Genomic DNA, 21,689 nt, shown 5'->3' with positions numbered 1-21,689 from the left:
AGGCACCTAAGCAGCTGCCCTGGATGAAGACCTGAGGTGAAGGAAGTAGCTGGATGAGCCACACAGCAGGTGCGCCACAGGCTTCCAAGAGTGGGACCTGCGGCCAGTTCACAGCCTCTCAAATGCAACCCATGGCAGGCACCCTGAACCTTCCAGAAGGCCAGCTGGCGGTGAGAAAATGAAATTCTATCACAAGAGGTGACCCAGCTACGCTGCCCCAAACCCAAACTTGAGGAGTTTCAAACAGGACCCTGATGGCCCCTTGTTGCTTCTGCCACCACAGGACATGTGTGAAAGCATTTGTATCCCACCTTCGAAGCAGACACTGCAAAGAGTGGCACGGGAAGTTTGTGCAGAGTCTAGCATGTGTGCAAACTCTAAGATGGCCATCAGGCCAGGAGCTCAGCCTGTGGGAAGATGCGGGGACATTGGCAGTGCTTGTGGAGAGCCTTGTGAAAGAGCGCTGTGGAAATGTACTCTAACTGCAGCTCTAGAATTTCTCAAATATTCAGTAATATGATAAAAGAGGCTGCGACACGGACATGAAAGACCTAACCTGGAGCTTAGAGCTATGGTCTGAGACTCCTCTCTGACCGTAGGCATGTCTTGGAAATTGTGATAGTTTAGGTGTGAGGTGTCCCCCAAGCTGATGTGTGAGGCAAAGTGGGGCTTTTCAGAGGTAAAATGATTGGATTGCTAGAGGTGTGACCTAATCAGTGGATGATGAACTGGTGACTGAAGACCAGGTGGGGTGTGGTGGAGGAGGTGGGCCACCGGTATGCCTTTGGGGGTTATATTGTGTCCCTGGTGGGCGGAGCTCTTTCTCTACTTCCTGGCTGTCCTGTCCTGAGCTGCCTCCTCGGCCAGACTCTCCAGCCAGATGTTCTGCCTGTCCAGGGCTCAGAGCGATGGTGGGCCGACCACGGACTGAACCTCTGAAACCATGAACTAAAATAAACTTATCCTCCTTTAATTTTTCTTGTCTTTTGGTCATAGCAACACAAAAAGCTAATTAAAACAAATTTCAGAATACATTTCACAGTGATGATTTCACATATTTTTTAATGCAAAAATGTAGGTTCAATTGTAGAAAACAGCATTATGCAGATTAGCCACAAAAACTACCCCCCAAATCGGAGTTGCTCTTCAATTTATGCAATAACCTTTGATGCTGATGTCAATACAATTGAGCTGAAACAAGACTAAGTGAAATTATTTAACATGAAGTGATAGTTTTGAAATGGAAAAGTGTTTGCTTCAAAGTAAACCAATTCTCCTAGAAAAAGATGAACTTGTTTTGTCAAGATGAATGCAAATGTTAAAGGAAAATGATTGCTTGCTTCTCAATTTAATTTTTGAAAACTTTTTAGTATATTTGGAACAAAGTGGGTTTGTGAATATATTTTTAAGACTATAAATTTCATGAAATTCAAATACATGATAAAAATTAAGCATCTGAATAGAAATGGATTATATGTGTAAGAACACACCAGATTCTGAAAAAGGAAAACATTTCAATAATAATTTTCACATTGATTACATGTTGGAAAATATTCTGAACATATCCGTGACTGCTGTTTTGCTGAAGCACAACGCCAGAGAAGCACGAGGAGGCAAGAGTAGAGGGGACAGTGGGAGCTTTATTTTATTTTTTTTTTTAAAGAGAGAGTGAAAGAGGAGAGAGAATTTTTAATATTTATCTTTTACTTCGCAGCAGACACAACATCTTTGTTGGTATGTGGTGCTGAGGATCGAACCCGGGTCGCACACATGCCAGGCGAGCGCACTACCGCTTGAGCCACATACCCAGCCCCGACAGTGGGAGCTTTATTAAAGGACAGCAGAAAAGACTTCTCCCCAGGAAGAAGGGGACCCAAAGGCTGAAAGGCTGAATCCGTGGAAGGCAAGATCTTCCCTTTTTTATAGCTAAGGTCTTCTTTTAATTTTCCCACATTCTTATCCTTTGTTTCCCTTTATCCTGCAGTGATAGGATGCAGGTGGGAGGCCCAAAGGTGGGAGATAGGTGGGCTGAAGGAGTAATCTGGGCAGGAAGGGCCTGGGGCCTTTTGGATTAGCACCTCCCTGTTTGCTGAGAGCTGCTGCTTTAACAGTTCCTTAGGGTGGATTCCAAGCCCTGGGGACATTAACATTTCAATTTCCCCAAGTGCTGCTCTGCTTTTCTGGACTCCATTCTCAATAATGGCCACCATTTTATTTATCTTACTTGACATTAGACCTGATTTACCTAACTACACTAACTACATGTCTTTAAATCAGCTTCAATATCAGTTTAAATAAAATGTGTTAGTAAAATTAATTCCACTGGGTTGTTGTTGTTGTTTTTAATTTTAGTGTAGCCACTGGGTGTGTGATGGAACCCAGGGCCTCCTGCAGGCCTAACACATGTTCAACAACTGGGCTACACTCCCGGGCCCTCTTTTTGAAGCCAGATTTAAAGTTAGGTAGTCAGTGTAGTTAGGTAAATCGGGTCTAATACCGAGTGAAATCTAAAATGGAGGCCATGCTGGGAATGACTCAGGGAAAACACAGGACAATTCATGGAATGATGAGGAACTCCCGAAAAGGCCCTAGGCCAAAGTCCACCTCAAAGAAGTGTTAATAAACAGCCCCCAGCAAACTTAAAGATAGCCCATCACAAAGAAGTGTCCCACCCCTCGGGCCTTTCAACCTACATTCCATCACCAAAACTATAAAAAGGGGAGACAACAGCCCTTCCTCGGATTCCACCTCTTGGGTCCCCTTCTTCCTCCGGGAGAAGTCTTTTTTGCTGTCCTTTAATAAACTTCTAATTTCTACTCTGACCTTGCCTCGGCGTGCTTCTTTGGTGTTATTCTTCAACACCGGGGAAGCAAGGACTCGTCACCGGTCAACAGCGGTATCATTTTTACCTTTTATATATGACTACTAAAAACTTACAGCTTTAATATGATTCTGTGTGATGGTTTGGATGTGAGATGTCCCCCAAAAGCTCACATCTGAGACAATGCAAAAAGGTTCAGAGGACAAATTACTGGGTTGTGAATGTCTTAACCCAATCAGTGAATTAATCCCCTGATAGGTGAAAGAAGATGCGACCGAGACAAATCACCGGAGAAGTTCCACTTTATTACAAAAGGCTGTGGGCTTATATGGATCTAAGGAGAGGTGGCAGGGCTTAGGTAAGTTCTTCCAGATGTCAGTTCCGGAGCCTACGAGATCAGTTCTTATTGGGGCTAAGGTTTCCCGCCGGCGGGAGTGAGCATTGGCGCCGGCGGGAAACCTTAGCGGGAAAGGGAGAGGCAGGAAGAGAAGCTCCTCAGGAGCCCTGTTGGGGTGTTTTGGGGTGTGGCTGCCGTTATACCTTTTCCCAACAATAGGGATTAACTGGGTGGAAACTGAAGTGGTGGGTGTGGCTGGAGGAGGTGGGAACTGGGGCGTGGTATATATTTGTATCTGGAATCTCTTTCTCTCTGCTTGCTGATCACCATGTGAGCCGCTTCCCTCTGCCACACTCTCCCGCCATGATGTCCTGCCTCACCTTGAGCCCAGAGGAATGGAGACTGCTGTTTGGGGGCTAAGACTTCTGAAACTGTGAGCCCTCAAATAAAGTTTTCCTCCTTTAAAATTGTTCTGGTCAGATCTTTTAGACGCAGCAGCAAAAAAAGCTGATGACAGCACTCTGTTACATTTCTGTTGGCCATGTTGGGACTCAGCCGTACTCCAGCACAGCACGTGGGTTGAGTACTTCACCCCGATGCTCCTATAACAAACAAATGAGCCCTCAGTTCAGGTTCTGCTGGGGTCTTCTGGTTCTGCTGGGATTTGGGTTCTGCTGTTTTAAGTTGTTGGATCATTACTTTTTTTTTTTTTTTTTACTGTTGAGTTTTAAAAGATAACCTTACTGAGATATAATTTGAATACCATATAATTCAACCTAAGTGTAAAATTCAGTGGTTTCTAGCATATTCAGAGTTGTGTAGCCATCACTATTATCAGAGTTAGACAATTTTCTCTACACCAAAAAGCAAGCAGACCCCACTAGCAGTTCTGCCTATTTCCCCCAACTATCCCGGCCCCTAGCAACCACCAGCCTATTTCCTGTTTCTGCATTTGCCTGCCCTGGGCATCTCACTTGAATAGCATGTGCCATCTGCAGTTCTTTGTGTCTGGCTTCTTTCACCAAACAGTTACTTTGTAGCTCAGATACATACTTCATTTCTTTTTATGGCTAAATAACACTCCCTTGATGGGTTTCTATAGTTTATTGATTCATCAGTGATTCAGTATTTGCATCCTTTTCACTTTGGGGGTCTTGTTTATGATACTGCTCTGAGCACTTGTACACAAGTCTTTGTGTGGACATACATCTTCCTCTCTCTGGAGTACAGACCAAGAGTAGAACGGGTGAGTCACGTGCCAACACGGTGTTGGCTCCTTGGCAGATTAGTTGCACTCCTTTGCACTGCTGAAGTTCCACTCTGCCACCAGCAGTTCCTGCTGTCCACATCCTCACCAGCACCTGCTCGCTCCATCATCTGGATGGCCACCATTCGGGATGGAGTGAAGGGGCATCTTGTGTTCTGGGTTATCATTTCCCTGGTGGCTAAAGGCATTGAGCATTTTTCCCTGTGTCTGTTGGCCTTTTATCTCCTTTGGATAAATATCTATTCAGATCCTTTGCTCATTTTTCGAACTGATGTTTTTAATTGTAAGGGTTTCTTGTGTATCTCTATACAAGTCCCTTATCAGATAGATGATTTCAAAACTTTTCGCCCATTCTGAGCTCTTCCATTCTAATTTTTTTTTCCTTGAGGAACACGAATTCATAGAATTATCTAAGTCAGTGTTTCAGTCATTAGTAGTTAAGTTATTCCTTTTGATAGTGGAATTCTCCTGTGTTTGGCAAGAGGGGGTCTCTCAGGGATGGCTTCCTACTCTACTGATACAGCCCCACAGTCTTTGATAGTATGCCTGTCAGTGTGAGGAGCAGATGAAGGGGGATTCCCTGCACCCCACAACCACAGGCCCTGCGCTCTGACTGCCCTGCAGGAAGCTGGGACTGCAGGGGCAGCTTCCAGGACAAAGGGCTATGAGTGGAGACCTGAGGCACCTGCTCTCACTTCCCCGTCCTGGTTTTCATCCTGCACAGACTCAAACGCTTGTGCTCCAGGAGTCCAAATGAGGACCCAGAGGTAGGGTGACACCCTCGACCTCCTCCAGGGTCAGACATCAGGAGGGATAACATTGCTCAGCCTTTGCCCTCTAGAGAAAACCTAGTGCTCTGAGGATCAAAGGGAGCACACCTTTAGACCTCTCCCTGATTATACTACAACCTTCTGCTTAGGAGTCCAAGAGAAAGGACAGCAGGACAGGTGGCCACTGAGGCTCCATGAGGAAGAACAAAGTGAAAAGAGACATTATGGAGTACATTATGGCACCAGGTCTTTCGTGGATGTAGAAATCCACCCCTTTTTTTTTTTCTTTTTCTCCCAGAACCTCATGCAGGTGAAGCTCATGCTCCACCACTGAGCGACAGATATTATTCCTTTTAATTCTCATAAAAACTGAAAAACATAGGATGTGATATTTATTGTTTCCATTTTGTAGATTAGGAACGTGAGGTCCAGGGGGTCTTAGTAACCTGCCAGATGTGGGGAGTACAAAATGCAGCATTCCTTCAGCCTGTGCAGCTCTGAGCATCCCCAGAACACCCCCAGTCAGAAGGTTCAAGTTGTCAGGCCACTGACCACAACCTCAAGATGCCCCCTGCAGGCGGTTCCAAGGCTAAGGGAGCTGGGAAGTCCACAGGGTATGATCCTGTCTTGCAGAATCACAGCTCACCCAGGCTCCAAGACTCCAGAGGAACTGCAGGAATTAATAACCACATGTCCAGTTCAAATAAGGGTCCTGAGTACATTTGATCAAGGACACTGTCCCCCATAAACTCTTGAGGACACAGGGCTGGGGAAGCTACCAGTGTTTGCCAAGGGGGTTAAGCGGGTCCCCTGTGACTGTGGGTGACTATTTCACGCCCCGTGTGATTTAGCTCCCTCCTGCCTTTCCATGGGGAACTGTTAACTGTTGTCTGAGTCTCTCAGTTCCACAGGAACTGCAAACTACTGGGGTTTCTATTTCTGTTATCCCTCCGCCATTTTTTCATGAGGAAGCTACTGAGTGCCAAGAGTGCTGCTTCCCTACAGTGAAACCATTTCTTAGTAGCTTCTTGGTCCACACTGTGTGAACCAGCATCAAGAGTGAAGATAAAGGTAAGGGCTGGTATCTGCAACACACTGCTAAGGACACAATCCCATAATTCAGCTTGATAATCTTAATTGGCTTCCTTTTCCATTTCAGAACCAGGCAACACTTCATCCCATAAACTAGAATTGAATGTTCTGATTGGCCCACCTAAGAGGGTGACTTCACAGACAGAAAAGAGCTAAAGAAAGCAGAAACAAAGGAAGGCACATGGGTCATTTCAAAATAGCTTTCCTTGTAATTTCCTTGTAGGAAAGGGGGACAAAGCAACAGGAAGAGCCTGACGAAAGGATTGACTTCATCACCATGCTAGCTGGCGTAGTCTGTTTGGCTGTTACTGTCCTGGTGGGATTTCTCAGAAAGCCCCATAAGCAGGCTAGTTTCAGCTTGGTGACTTGGAATCAGGGTAAGTGACTCCATTTGGACTTTTAGACTGGTCTGTTGGGGTCCAGGGCAGGTGCTTATTCTGGAACATTAGACTCCTGTCATTTTTTTAAAATTTAACAACATGTACTAAAACTGGAACTATCTAGAGAAGATTAGCACAGCCCCTGTGCAAGGATGGCATGCAAATTCACAGAGCATTTTATGATTTTTATGGAAAAGGAGAGTGGAGAAGGGGAACGCTGCTCGTCCAGCAAGGTACAGCACAAAGGATCTGCCAGAAGCAGAACAGGAGAGGTAAGTGGCTAAAGGACACCCACGCACATCTGTTCCCATCCTGTTCGCGGTGCTGAGGATGGCTCCCAGGGCCAATGAGTGCCAGGCAAGTGCTCTGCCTGAGCTGCACCCAGCCCATATTCGTATTTAAAATGTGCCTTGGCTTTGAATTTAGGTGTCACTGGCTTCTTAGATTATTCATCTACTATAGTCTTTCAATTATAAACTGATCACATTAATGTGTGCCAGCATTGCTGCCAACCGGGGCACGTCTTGGGCAAGACGCAGACAAGGCAGCATGGTTTGTTAGTGTCCTTGCCCACTGCACACTGCCCAGGAAACAACCTGTCATCACCCCACCCTGCAGGGCGGACGGCAGGCCATCACTGTCCTCGACTGCGCATGAGCAGAAACAAGGCAACAGGGGACCGGCCTGTGGAGTGCGTGTCTGACCTCACACTCAGAACCACTGCGCTCCCCCTTCCCTATTCTGAAAGAAAATGAAGTCAGTTTGCTGTAGATGGGAGCTTTTCTTCTGACGTGATGCTGCCAGGAACCTTCAGATCAAGGGGAGAAAGAAGGGAAGTACATGTGCTTAAAGGTAATCACCCTGACCGAAGGTACAGGCCTACCTGGAAAGCCAACCAAGACACACATTGAGCAGGCTCCGTGGCACACACCTGTAATCCCAGCAGATCGGGAGGCTGAGGCAGGAGCATTGGGAATTCAAAACCAGCCTCAGCAACTTAGCAAGGCCCTGTCTCAAATACAATGTAAAAAGGGCTGGGGATGTGGCTCAGTGGGTAAATGCCCCTGGGTTCAATCCCTGGAACCAAAAACAAAACAAAACAAAATCTAACATGTTAAAATGGAAGTAAGTTAATCAAAGCTAGTTGGACTATTATAAAAATAGATAGGTCATATAGTGGACATAAAAAATCTACCATATGCACATGACTAAGATAGTTTTTAATGACAAAACTGTTTCAGTTCCCAACACAAAAGAACTATAAATATCTGAGACGATAGATATGTCAATTACCCTGATATGACCACTAAACATCCCATAAAAAATACATTTAAAGCCAGTTTTCATTGTATGGTCAAATTAGTTAAACATACACTATTCTGAAAAAAATTAATCTTAATCAGTGATTGAACACATAAAATAGGTGTTTTTCCCTGAGATAGCTATGAAAGGAATAGAAATACTTTTAAGAAAACCATTTCCTTCATTTCTAAAAGGAATAAAAGCACTTCAGGTAGTAGGAAGCTACTTCCTCGAGCACAAAGATGAAAGCTGGCATCAGGCGCGACCTTCAGGTATTACAAAGGCTCTGGGGCTCTGGAAGAATGGAGAATCCTCTGTGACAGAAGTGACTTCCAGTGGGTCCAGAGAAATGCACCCACCCCCTCCCACAGCACAAGCCTGTCACCTTGTCCCAGAGTGCATGCAAAGTGCCTGTGTGACGCTGAGCCCTGATTGGTGCTCTGTTAAGGAAAGGCCAGTATCCTTCCAGCCTCTGACTATAGAAATCAAAGCCCTCAGATCCTGTCCTTGACCCAGTCAGCAGGGGAGCTGGGGTGCACCCAATTCTATGATTGCTTTCTGAACAGCAATGAACCAGCAAGACTCTGGCTCACATCTGGGCCTTTGCCCTCATCACACTGGGATTCAGAGGGGCTGGTGATGTTTGCCTTGTGCCTTCCACACACTGTGCAAACACAGGGGACCACAGGGGGTTGATGATTCTGAACCTTTGCAAAATCATTGGCCTTGTCTGTCTGTTGCTGGGTTGTCTTAGACGTTAGACTACACTGCCTGCTTCGAACTTGGAGAGGCAAATACATGTTAGCATGAAAGAACTCTTGTGGCAGCATGCAATACAGGGGCAGCCTGGCTTTCAGAGTGGAAGATAGCTGGGTTCAAATCCCAGGTCAGCTCCTTCAGTAGCACGGTGTTCTGTTTCCTTACTTGAACACTCCAGCCCATGCTCTCCAAGGATGGAGACTATCAGAATGCTCCACAGTCTAGCGTAGGCCCAGAGGGAGGAAGCAAAGTCTCCTGGTGCTAGCTAACCTATTGGTGGCAACGGTAAACTAGGGGCAAACGGCCTCAGTGGCATTTCTCCACGTGCCCCACCAGGCAGTAGACAGGGCATCTCCTGCAGTGATGCCCAACCTCCTGAGGCTGAGGCGGGCATCTAGCACTCTGCAGAGGATTCTTCCCACAGCTCAGGTTTCAGAACCCCTGCTCACGAGGGAGAGAAAAACACTAGGGGATAAGACTGAGCAGCTAGGAAGGAGATCCAGGACCCCTCTCACACAGGTCTTCTCCTTGGGCTGATCTGTGGCAGCAGTCCAGTGTCATTCAAGAGTCTTCCTCAGTTTCCTGCCATCTTCTGGGTCCACGTGAGAAGTAGCAGAGCACCTCCTGGTCAAGGAAAGGCAGCTACGCATGGTAACATCAGCAATCACTCTGTCTTTGCTTCTCCACCATGGGATATTCCTAACCCCATCATGGGGCTGTGGGATGGGAAGAGCTTCTTGGTGCTTATGGAATTGCAATATTGTGTATCAAGATACACTTTCATGGGGCTGGGGTTGTGGCTCAGTGGTAGAGCACTCGCCTAGCATGTGGGAGGCGCTAGGTTCGATCCTCAGCACCACATAAAAATAAATAAATAAAACAAAGGTATTGTGTCCAACTACAATAAATTTTTTTTTTAAAAGACACACTTTCATAGATGATTAAGGCAGCTATGACCCACAAACCTCACTGATTCTAACAGAAAATGAACCCAATTCAATCAAAGTCTAGCTATTTTAATTCTCAAAGGCATTTATTCTGTTTCTTTAATGATATTTTAAATAGATACTGCTAAGTTAAAAGTCCCTCAAAGCCCATATGACAAAGGCATGGTCCCTGTCTGACACTGTTGGGAGGTGGTGGCACCTTAAGGGGTGGGGCCTAGTTGGGCCTTAGGTCTTTGGGACTGTGCCCTTGAAAGGGCTATTGAAAACCAGGTGCGGTGATTCATGCCTGTAATCCCAGCGCTCAGGAGGCTGAAGCAGGAGGATCAAGCCTCAGCAGCTCAGTGAGACAAGACCCTGTCTCACCGAGAGTAGGACTGGGATGTAGCTCAGTGGTTGAGTGGCCCTGGGTTCATTCACTAGTACAAAAAAAGGGGGAGGCTATTGAGACCGCAGCCCCTAGCTCTTTCCTAGTCTTTGGTTTCTTTCCCATGAGATGAGTGGTTTTGCTCTGCCACATGCTCCTGCCATGACATAATGCCTCACAAGCAATGGGGCCAATAATTCTCCAAAAGTCCAAACCAAAATAAGCCTGTTCTGGACTGGCTCTAGCTCAGCGGTTCCTTCGACAGAGAACTTACAAAATAAGCCTGTTTTGTTTATAACTTGATTTACTTTAGTTATCTATTATAGTAATGAAAAGCTAACACAGATAGTGTCTGCTCATCATACAAACTCTAAAAGGAACAAAAGAATGGACAGAGTGAAAGTCAGTCTCCCTCCATCCCTTGTCCCCTCAGCTACCTTAGAGGGACACTGCTGACATTTTTTTGGCATCTTTGCAAATACACATGTATATATTTTCTTTTTTCCAATGCACAATGAGTAGCATACTTCACACAATATTCTGAACTTTGCAAATAAATCTTAAAGATGTTTAAACAGCACACATAAAGGACCCCTTACTGTCTTGACTACTGTATAGTAATCCATTGAATGGATTCACTATGCTGTATTCAGCTCTCCCTATGTGTGGAGATGTTAACTGTTCCCAATCCTTCCATACTAAGAATAATGCTATATGTGTGAAATTGTACAAACTTGCTTGTCTGTCCTATCTCCATCTCTAGAGATGGAGAAATAGTCTTGTTGGGCCATAGGGCATGTCCAGTAACTTTAATACATTCAACTAACTGCTTGTTTTATATTCTGATACATTCAAGAACTGTTTGGTTAACATTCTATTTACATTTCTTCCAGCAAAATTAGATAGTATTTGTTCACCAGAGACATTTTAAAGGCTAGATTGTCTACATCAAAACCAAAATACCAAAAACAAACAGTTGGAAAATTGAAAAACAAAAGCCTTCAATATTTTCTTTCTTTCTTTTTTTCAGTGCATAATCTGAAAGTTTTGCTTTTGTAAGAAGGAAGGGAAATTTCCTCTCCACCCTGTCAAGGTTCACTGAAAAAAACCTAGCAACCATAATAAGAGAAAAGGTTTACAAACTTACTAACCTGTAAAAGGGAAGTCAGAGGAGTGTGATTCCCACCCACCTGACGTTATTCAGACAGGTACTATACCCCTCTTCTAAGGGGAGGGAAGCACGGGGTCCTTGAAACAGTGTAGCTTGTGAAGATTCTCTAGTTTGTTCCTCGGTCTTCTCCCAGATCGGTAATGAGATTTCAGGGTGGGGATGGCAGTCACTAGTGTTCCCTCGTGCAGCCTTTCATCTGAAACGGGGAACTCCACAGAGTCTTTTCTCTGTGCCTGACCGGGAGGAACAACAAGTCCTTTAAGGCCCCTTAACCTCCTAGTCCTGCTGACATGGGGGGATGGCTCTGAGCTCCAGTGTTTTCAAGTCCCTGGACAAGTGTCCTCCTGTCAACGTGCACCCCGGAAGGACTCACATAGCCTCCTATCCATGGGCAGCTACATTTCCTCTGGACTAAGGTTTCATGCTATTTTTAAATGCGCCCCCGTGGGCCACCGGGTGACCACCTCCTAAGCATGGTCCCCCGAGCAGCGGCTGCGCCAGCGAGGCCGAGCCAACGCACCCCAGACCCGGGGCGCCCGGGCTCAAGGGCGCAGGCAGGGCCCGCAGCCCCGCCAAGGTGCCCTTGAGGAGGTAGGGAAGGCACCTGCCCTCGGCGACAGGCGTGGCGCAGGAACCTCGCCCACCCGTCAGGCGCACAGCCCGCAGCCCCGCGCCTAGCGCCACTCCGAGAGCAGCTCTCCTGCGGGCTATCAGCGGCGGGAGCTGGGCCACGCCAGCCAATCCCCGCCGCCTGGCCGCTTTACGACAGCAGGCCCTGCGCCGCCCTCCCCGCCTCGCGCCAGGGGGCGGGAAGGAGGTGTGCTGCTCGCGTCAGCCAATCCGCGCCGCCGCCTCTGGCCCTGCGCCCTCCCATAGGCCGCGGTGCGGCGCAGCCGTAAGGCGTGCTGGAGTGTCGCGAGGTGGGCCCGCGGTTGCTAGCCAGCTGTGGGGTGCAGCGGGTAGGCGGGAGTGACATTGGGCTGCAGGGGCGGCGGAGACTGCAGAAGCGCGAGGGCCCGGTGTCCGGTGCGAACATGGCTGGCGCGCTGGTGCGGAAAGCGGCGGACTACGTCCGCAGCAAGGACTTCCGGGACTACCTTATGAGGTGCGGCGCGCGGCCGGCGGGACCCCGGACCCACGCCGCCCACCTCGTCGCTGCGCCGGCCAGGGCTGCCCCACGCGCGGTGCGGACGGCGACCTGGGGCGCCTCACCCGAGCGGGGGACGGGGGCGACCGAGGGGACACCCTTCCCGGGCGGTGACACTGGGACACCCCTCCCGCGCGGGTGACAGAGAAGACACCCTTCCCGGGCGGTGACACTGGGACACCCCTCCCGCGCGGGTGACAGAAAAGATACCCTTCCCAGGCGGTGACTGGGATGCCCCTCCCGCGCGGGTGTCAGAGGAGACACCCTTCCCGGGCGGTGACCCCGGGACGCCCCTCCCGCTCAGGCGACCGTGTGACGTCCTTCCCGGGACAGCGGGGGTGCTCCTCCCGCCCGGCGACAGGGCGCCCCTCTCGGGTCCCGCGCGCAGGTGCGCTGCTGGGAGGCGGCGGTCGCCGGGCGCCCTCGGGGTCGCACTGCGGGTCCTCTGCGGGCGCGGTCCCCGCTGCCCAGCGCCTTGGTGGCCGTGCGGAGCGGGTGTCCGCTGCAGGCCTGGGCCAGCCCCGGCGTGTGACAGCCTCGCAGACGCTGCGGGCTCAGTAGCCTGGTCTCAGCTTATCTGCGTGTGATTTTAGAAACCTAGAAAAATGTGGGCATTTTCTTCCTTTTCCCCTTTCAATGGCAGTTTGGTTAAGAAGTAAATTAATGAAAGCTTTGGAGAAACATGTCCTATTACAACCAGCTAAAGGGTAGTGCATAGAGGCACCCTGATTTTAGTAATAAAAAGGATTGGTTTTCTAAATCCTGAACTTTATCACCAATACTTTTTACTTAAATTTTTGCAAAGCAGTAGGTAAGAAAAATGGTTCAGTCCGCCATGTGGTAAACTTGGAAGTAGAAGCTTCTCTCCTGACTCTTAAAATAAAAGTTTCTATGCTTAAATAAGATTATGGTAACTTAAATACTGTGGAGCATGGCAATTTATCCTTAGTGTATGTCGGAAATTTTGAGCAAAGTGGTGATCCCAGGACATGTTCTTAGTTCTTGCAATTATGTTTCTTTATGACCTTTAATATTACATTCTTACTTTAATATTACATTCTTACTTTTTATTAACGTCTCCTGTTTATATAATCGCCCTTCCTGATGAGTATAGCTAAGGGATGACACTGTATTGTATAATGAAGAATAAAATTACTACACCTTAACTGTAGAAACATGTTGGTGATCATCTAGCAGTTCTGTTATGTAGGAAGAATGTGCTAAATATATTCTCAAGTAGGAGAGACAGCCCTGCTTTTCTCAGATTATATCTTCTTCTATTGGATGAGTTTCTACTGAAAAGCCAGGGTTTTCAGTAGAATCCTTTGATATATTGTCTGAACATTTTCTTCTAACACTAACCTCATGCAGCTTTAATATATTTATAGGTTCTGCAGTATTACTTTAGTTAATTTACAGTTTGACTAATAAGGAAAAGAAAAGAATTGCAGTGCCCAGGAAAGTGCCACCAATACTAGGGCACTAAACTAGGATTCAGAAGTATGGTTTCCTAGTGAAGAGATTGCAAGCAAGTCGATCTTGATGGACTTTAGTTCCATAAAATGGGCTTCAGGATAATATCCTATGTTGTTGGGGTATCAGGAAAATTTAATTGATTAAGGGATATATGAAAATACTTGGGAACTCCAAATTACTATACATTTTAATATATCTTTTTTTGGTACCAGGGATTGAACTCAAGGGTGCTCAACCACTGAGCCACATCACAGCCCTATTTTGTATTTTATTTAGAGACAAGGTCTCACTGAGTTGCTTAGCACCTCGCTGTAGCTGAGGCTGGCTCACTATTTCCCTATCTCAGCCTCCCGAGCTGCTAGGATTACAGGCATAGGCTATAGCACCTCGAAATATATCATTTTGTGTGTGTGTGTGTGTGTGCGCGCAGAAAGTTTTATTGTCTGGATAAGTTAAAATCTTCAGTGTGAGGTATAAGGTTCTATGATTTTGACCTTGCTTTTCCTGCCATTCTTGTGTACAGTGGGATTTCACAATCAGGCCGCCAAACTAGTTGAAGGCAAGTTTCAAAACTGACCAGAAGTTTTATTTTAGCTTTTTTCTCCCCTACATAGAGAAAACTTTCTTCTTAGAACCTATCAGAGGAAAGTAATTTCTATTTATTCTCCTACCCTCCTTGCTTATAGCCCTGATTTCTCTTAGCAAAGGAGAATAAAGCATATAAAGAAGGAAATTTTATTATAACTTTTTTGTTCCCACCAAAAACATTGTTCTATTCCTCCTCCTACTTCATGAATAACTTACACATGCCTTGTATCCCCTACAACTACAGATCTGTATTGTTCTTACAGCCTACTGAAGGGCTATAGAGGTTTCCTAAAGGAAAGCTCTTCTAACTTCTAAAGCCCCTCCTCCCCTCCTCCTCCTCCCCTCCTCCTCCTCCTCCCCTCCTCCCCCTCCCCCTTTCCCTCCTCCCCTCCAACTCAGGGTCTCATGCAAACTAGGAAAGCATTCTTCCACTGAATTGCATCAACTGGAAAATTTAAATATGATCTCAGTGTTAAATAATGTTAACTAATTGTTGACAATTTTGTTAAATGTGATGATGGTGTTGCTACACCCAGGTGATGACTTTGAAGCTATCCCTGTTGCTTTCTAGCTTTGTGAATCTGGGTAAATTACTTAGCCTTTGTGCTTTGGTACCTGTTTAGTGACAGAATAGTGCTTGACAAATGTTCATCTGAGAAACAGAAAGGGAACTGATAGCATGCAGAAGGGGTCAAGCTTGTGGGGTGACCTCACTTTATAATAACCCACTTTCTTGAGAACTCATCCCACGAGAACCCACACTGATTCCTTCTGAGGACAGTGACTGCATCACCTTGGACAATGCCTTACCTCTGAAAGACCCCACCATCTTAGCACTGCTGATTTGGGGACCAAGCCCCCAGTACACAAACCTGTGGGGGCCAAACCACTGCCAAATATAGCAATCTCTAAGTCAGAACTTTACATTTCGAGTACTACTTCTTTTAAGATATTTTTATAAGGAAAAAAACTGTGTCCTTGCTAATTTATAATTTTTTAAAAAGGCCTGTGTTCAGATCCTTAAAAAAGATATTTTAAGGAGAGTAATGCTATAGGTGACTATTCTACCTAGACTATGTTGTCCGATCTTAAGATCATGGATCTTTCTCAAAAAGTGCCATGCCCAATTTGAACTTGCTGTGAAGTGTAATTTGGGTAGTGAAATTTATTAGCCTTTCTATGGCTTTAGGCATTTCCTAATGGAACCTACTTGAAGTATATTGCCACCCTCAACGATTATTTTCATGTTTAAATTAGAATCTCTGTGACCTCTAATGAAACAACCAGGAGAGCTCTTTGGACTTGAATGCATGTATTGAGGATTTTATTGTCTTTTTTCAGTAACTCTTTCAATAGCTAAACTGAGAATTTGGCTTAAGAGAGAAGTTGCCATGTTAGAAATCAGAGTTGCTCAACTATAAAACTTTTAATGTATTTTTTAAAGATACCACGTTTAACATCCATGAAAACATCATTGAAAATTTTCATTCTTCATTCATTCAACAAATACTTTAAACACCAGGCACCACTTTTGGTTGTTCAGTAGAAACAAAAATACACACCCCCTTGAGGCTTTCATTGTGGTGATAATGCAATAGTGAGTAGAAATTGAAAGTTCATTGTTAATAGAATTCTGCAGAGGTGTTCCTCTCTCCAACTTGTCATTTTTAAAATTAACAGTTGTGAGCCACAGGCCAATACTGAGCACTTGCAATGTGGCTAGTCCAAACTGAGATGTGTATTGACTGTAAAATGCACACTAGATTTCAAAGAATTTGTACAAAAAAATGTAAAGTATCTAAGTCATAACTTTATTAATTATGTGTTAAAATTAATAAAACTAATTTCTGTCCTTCTTTCCTTCCTTTCTTCCTTCTTTCCTTCGTATCAGGGATTGAGCCACTGAGCCACATCCCCAGGCCTTTATATTTAAAAAAACTTTTTTTTCTAAATTGCTGAGGTTGGCTTTGAACTTGCAATCGTTGTGCCTCAGCCTCCTGAGTTGCTGGGATAACAGACATGTACCACCATGCCAGCTTATTTATATTTTTTGTAATGTGGCTTGTAGAAATTTTTAAGTTATATGTGTGGTTTGTGTTTATGACTTATGTTGTATTTATTTTTGGCTGCTCCACTCTAAAGATTAAGCTTATTTTCCATAAAATGTAAATATAATTTCATAGGTCAAAGTTAAGAAATGTTACCTGATCACAAAGAGAAAACCAAAAAAAAAGGAAATGTGTGTTGCTAACCCTAGAATCCTGTTACTAAAACTTGAAAATGTGTGAGTTGAACCTAACAGAACCAACTCTTTGTAACCATCTGATCTTTTTTATTTTTTCCATGCCTCTTCTGTCTGAACCTTGATGATTCCTCACAAAATAGTACGGTAAGAAAATCGTTTCTCTCCATTTCAGGCTGTGGCAGACTTTCTGCATTAACAGAGATACGGACAACAGACACAGTGTCCTTCACTTGAGGTGGCCACCTGGCCACCCTGTTAGACAGTGCACTGTGTGTATGGTGCTTCCCCAGGCCTGGCAGCTGAGGGAATTGGGGAGGGGGTGGGGAAGAATAGAGAAAAGGGGAGAAGGAAAGAGGAGAGAGGGAAGGAGCAGCAGCTTGTGGTGGTTCTTCTGCAGCAGGAAGGTGTCCAGGGCTAGATTTCAAAACAGAGGCAGATCATGGTGCTGCGTATTTCTGTTTGAAATAAGCCACAATAAAGAATCATAATGGAGTAAAACTATTTTCCCATTTAGTCCAAAATGTGTTAATTTTCTCTTTTCAAATATTAATCATGAAATTCCTTATTGTTCTAGAAATTGATGAATTTCTGGCAGCATGTATTAATATGTATCTCCAAAAAAGGAAGAGAAAAGTGGAGTAGAAAGTGTGCATTATAAACTCTCTAAGGCTAGGTATTTTTACTAAATCAGTGTTAAAGTGATTTTTACCTTTTATGCTATTTTTAAGGGATATATTTGAAGTGTGACTCATGCTTATGACTCAGTAATAAATGTATATGTAGTTCTTGGCATGCCGAACTGTCTCATGTAATCTAACACTGATCACGCTTAAAATTTTAATATGACCAGTTAGCCAGAAGTCCTGCAGGACTACTCATGGTTTCACACCTACTGTCTGCTAGTACTGTGCAGGAAGGCGCCCTTATACCTGGTGGTAGAGATAAGCCCTAGCCTCCTCAGGCTCCGTCATAGCCCTCGGAGTCTGTGCATGACAGAGATAAGACCGCCGAACAGAGGTTGAATGGAAAAGTGGAGAAAGTCCGAGTCAAAAAGGAGGAAAAGGAAAGTCACTATGGAATGGACATGAAACGACACCCAGTAAAGGACAGGTAGAAGAGAAGTTAGTAGGTAAGGGAAAAGTGAGCACTTCTCCTTACAGAGGTAGGGGAAGGGAAAGGAAATAAAAATGACTGTCCCTCATTGGAATACAAGAGAGTAAAGCATAAGCAGTGAGTATCTTATTCAGATATTATCCAGTTTGAATACAAGAAGACTAATTAGCTATTCCAGAATTTCAGAAATTCTGTAACCAACCATTCCAATTTGAGAGGTGATAACTTGTGCGTTAGACCCTGAATCTTTACCGTCCTGGCTGAATAGGAGCTTTGACATGATTCTTTTAAGCATGAGCCTCATGATTTACATTTCAGCATGTTAAATAAACTTCAAAATATTTTTATATCACACAAAATGTAATTGTCATTATTCTTGTATTTCTCTTGGTTTCTTCTTCTCAGAGAATTTTCGGATTTTAATGATGCTCAATTTATTCCACCTCTGTATTTGTGTATGATAGGCAAAAATCCAGCAAGGAACTCTTTCACTGTTTAATGTTCTGATAATTAACTATCAGAGTGTGGATCCTTTCAGATTTTAAGATAGTATTGTTAAATTCTATATAAAACAGTTCCAGTTTAATGGAGAAAAGCCACTGGCCTTTTTAAAAAAATTTTAGCCTCAGAAATTAAATTGGGCATGGTTGCTATTAACCATGGACAACTTAATTTTGGTAACCTTGAATGGCAGTAATTGTAGGATGAAATAAAAACTGTTGGTCCATTTCTTTAAGTTTTTGCTACTATTTCAAAAGTATTTTCCAGTCATAATTTCTTAGGGCCTGGGGGGAGATCTCTGATCTTAGAATAGCTCATATGAGCTAAAAAACAATTTCTTCCCTTATTAATTTTTTTCTTCAGAAAAAGTACCTTTTAGGGTTTTTAAGAGTTAATATCTGAATTAAAACTTGAAAAAAAAGTAATTTTAATAGATTTAAACAATTAGGGAGAATAGTTCTAGCAAGGTTTAAATTATAACCAGAGTGAACCATGTAAAGAGTTGGTCTCATTTTTAAATTCTTTAAATGAATGGAACAATGAGATTATTGAGTTGGAATCTGAAAATTGGTAGGGATCTTAGTAAACAACCTAATTCTTTCTCGAGTTGGGCTCCTTTGTGAGAACTGCCTACTCATATGAAAGCCCTTGAACAATCACACAATGATAACCACCCATGAATTAACCCAGTGAACCTGCATCATGTAAAGGTGGAGATTGAGGAAGATTGCACCTGTTCATGGCTCTACCTTAACTCTTCCCTCTCTTCTTCTCTCATGTTTTGTAGCACTTCTGGGGCCCAGTAGCCAACTGGGGTCTCCCCATTGCTGCCATCAATGACATGAAGAAGTCTCCAGAGATCATCAGTGGACGAATGACATTTGGTAAGAACACAGACTGTCATGATTCAGAGGACTTCACACATAGCAGAGCTGTTGCTCACATTTCACATTTGTAGCATCAGATGTTACAATCATTAGTAGAACATGACATAAAGAATATGGTGACATTGAAGAGTGTCATCTTTTTCTCTGTGATGAAGAAATAAAATTAATTTGAAGTACTTAAAACCAAGATTTCTTCATTTCTACTAGGGATTGGGTTGGGGGCCTGCATAAACTGCAGGCTTTTGCAACTAAGAAAGCCCATTTTAAGTGTTGCAGCTAATTAAAGTAGGGGATGCCTGCCACTGTCAGTTCTGAGGGTCACAGTTGACAAAGCCGTACTCTTTTCCATTATTATCAAGCGATGTGTTAGAGTTCTTAATTGTGGACTATGCTCTCCAGCATTGCAATAGACCCAAGCAGCTCACTACCAATTTCTTCTGGGTTTTTGTCTCACAAATCCTAAGAAAGAAGTTCACGGAGAATGGAAGGCAAGAGTAAAAGCATGAGAGGGGACCCTATAGCAGGTTGCCTCTTGAGTGTGCTAGTCTAAGGGTTTACAGAGCTCTTGGATCAATGCTATTTGTCCAAATTTCTGCTAAACAGGTTTTAGTAAAGTACCAACACTATTGGTTAACTCTTGAGCCCAAACATTTCTGCATTCGTCATTCTGGTCTGTCCCCACTTAATTTTCTTTTTAGTTACCAGCCTGTGCTGGGCCACAGCATGTTGACACGTCAACACGTCCACAGGCCAAAGTGCCCTGGCTCGCCTTGGCCTTGCTCACCACACTTCAGGTTCACGTGGCCCCAGCCTATGCTCACTGCCTGCACTCTGGCCCTCCTAGGCCACTGCTCCAGGACAAGGGCTTGGCCTCAATACTTAAGAAATAGTAACATTCACCTTTAAGATTTAGTATACCGAGCTGAAAAATATTCCATCTTAATCCTGCTGATAGTCAACTAACAGATTTTTTTTTAATATTTCTTTTTAATTTTTAGGTGGACACAATATCTTTATTTCTATGTGGTGCTGAGGATCAAACCCAGTGCCTCATGCATGCAAGGCAAGCACTCTACCACTGAGCCACAACCCCAGCCCCCACAGCCAACAGATTTATGTTGTAAACTTGATTTGGAAGAGTGTCATCAAGTTTACTTGAAACCCTGATGTTTGAATATAAAACTATTGTTAAAAGCATAAATAATAGTTCTCTCAAATGATGAGTTATAAACAGTTCTAAGAGGCACAAATGTGTCAAGAATTTGTTTCCATTTATTCTTGCTAACATATGTTCCTAAAATGTTTAAGTGATAACAAAAAATATTCCACAGTACAGTGAAATATTTCATGAGCTTTCTACTAGAGGCAGTACCTTTTATAGTACCTTTTATGATCTGCCATGGGTTTTAGCAGAAGAGTGTCCTTTTTTTTGGCTAATGCTGTGGACCCATTGGTCTCTGGTCCCTTCAGCCCTAAGCTATCTAGATGGTAAGTTATTGATGTTTTTTGCTTTGGTGTTTCTGCAGCCCTCTGTTGCTATTCTTTGACATTCATGAGATTTGCCTACAAGGTGCAACCTCGAAACTGGCTTCTCTTTGCATGCCATGCAACAAACGAAGTAGCCCAGCTCATTCAGGGAGGACGGCTTATCAGATATGAGTAAGCAGATTTGAATTACTTTGCTTGGAGAAATTGGGGAGAAAGAAACCAAGACCTTGTGCTAGTGGCAGTGGGGAGCTGGGATGCTAGGTGGAAAAACCTGACTTATTTAACATGAAAATAGGATATTTCAGTTTTTGTAAAATCTTAAGTTAAAATAAGCATATGGAAAGCTGTCTTCTAAAGTCACTTGGAGCAGCGTTTTCTCATTGAATTTTTCTTTGTGATTATTTCCAGGATGACTAAAAAGGCATCTGCATAGAAGTGGAAGGAACAAGCTCTTGAAAGGACAGCACCCCAGCTATTGCTTCAGAGTCACAGATTCCATCAGCATGAATAGGAGGAAATGTGGAATGCTATTTTTACTAACTGTACCATTTTTATAGATATAGCTGGGAGTCCCTAAACAAACTCTCTGCTGCCTTACAAGTACTGAATATTTTTTCTTTATAGAGTAGCTCAAAATATGCAATTAACTTAATAATTTCCAATGATGGTTTTATCTGTATTCATACACATATTATCTGTTGGGATTTGCTTAATGAAAAACTGAACAGCAAAATTTTATAATACTCACATTTAAATACTCAGACTTCTTGACTTTAATGACTGCAAGGTATCCAACAACTTAACACATACCTAAAATCTGATCTTCAGTGTTTGAAAAACTGTCTGTGTATTTCCATGCAGTATGTACATTGAGATGCTGTAACTTAAATGGCAATAAATGATTTAAATATTTGTTATATGAACATGCCTAAATATCTTTCTTTATTTGCTAGGGAACTGCAGAACAATATGAAAGACATTATAGGTGAAAACTATAATTCCTTGAAAATTATTAGGATTTCCTGAGGAAGTGA

The 21,689-nt window shown here is 44.0% G+C and overlaps 1 protein-coding gene and 2 long non-coding RNA genes across 11 annotated transcripts in view; 2 read left to right on the top strand and 1 right to left on the bottom strand.

The window, feature by feature from the left end:
* The window catches only part of LOC308650234, a 53,274-nt gene extending 41,478 nt beyond the window's left edge, over positions 1-11,796 (bottom strand). For all 9 annotated transcript variants that reach the window (XR_014022283.1, XR_014022284.1, XR_014022285.1 and 6 more), the window contains exon 1: positions 11,191-11,796. This is a non-coding gene — a long non-coding RNA (uncharacterized lncRNA). The remainder of the gene's footprint in view (positions 1-11,190) is intronic.
* A 330-nt stretch (positions 11,797-12,126) lies between these two features.
* MPC1 (mitochondrial pyruvate carrier 1) lies at positions 12,127-21,578 on the top strand. The gene is made up of 5 exons (XM_081296235.1): positions 12,127-12,315; positions 16,807-16,885; positions 19,068-19,164; positions 20,694-20,826; positions 21,064-21,578. Exons 1-5 carry the CDS (start codon positions 12,245-12,247, stop codon positions 21,086-21,088), a joined length of 405 nt encoding a protein of 134 aa, XP_081152361.1. The 5' UTR covers positions 12,127-12,244; the 3' UTR covers positions 21,089-21,578.
* On the top strand, positions 12,322-13,154 carry LOC308650235. The gene is made up of 2 exons (XR_014022292.1): positions 12,322-12,520; positions 12,577-13,154. It is a non-coding gene; the product is annotated as an uncharacterized lncRNA (long non-coding RNA).
* Positions 21,579-21,689: the final 111 nt, after the last annotated feature.

The sequence above is a fragment of the Spermophilus citellus genome (genome assembly GCF_964194105.1).
Source record: "Spermophilus citellus genome assembly, chromosome: 5".
Classification (NCBI taxonomy): domain Eukaryota; kingdom Metazoa; phylum Chordata; class Mammalia; order Rodentia; family Sciuridae; genus Spermophilus; species Spermophilus citellus.
The sequence above is the reverse complement of the archived record's forward strand: the minus strand, read 5'-3'. Positions and strand labels throughout refer to the sequence as shown.

Coding starts and splice junctions, on each gene's coding strand:
- MPC1 (XM_081296235.1), top strand. CDS start 12,245: ATGGCTGGCGCGCTGGTGCGGAAAGCGGCGGACTACGTCCGCAGCAAG. Junction 19,165..20,693: donor CAGTGGACGAATGACATTTG/GTAAGAACACAG, acceptor GTGTTTCTGCAG/CCCTCTGTTGCTATTCTTTG. Junction 20,827..21,063: donor GGACGGCTTATCAGATATGA/GTAAGCAGATTT, acceptor GATTATTTCCAG/GATGACTAAAAAGGCATCTG.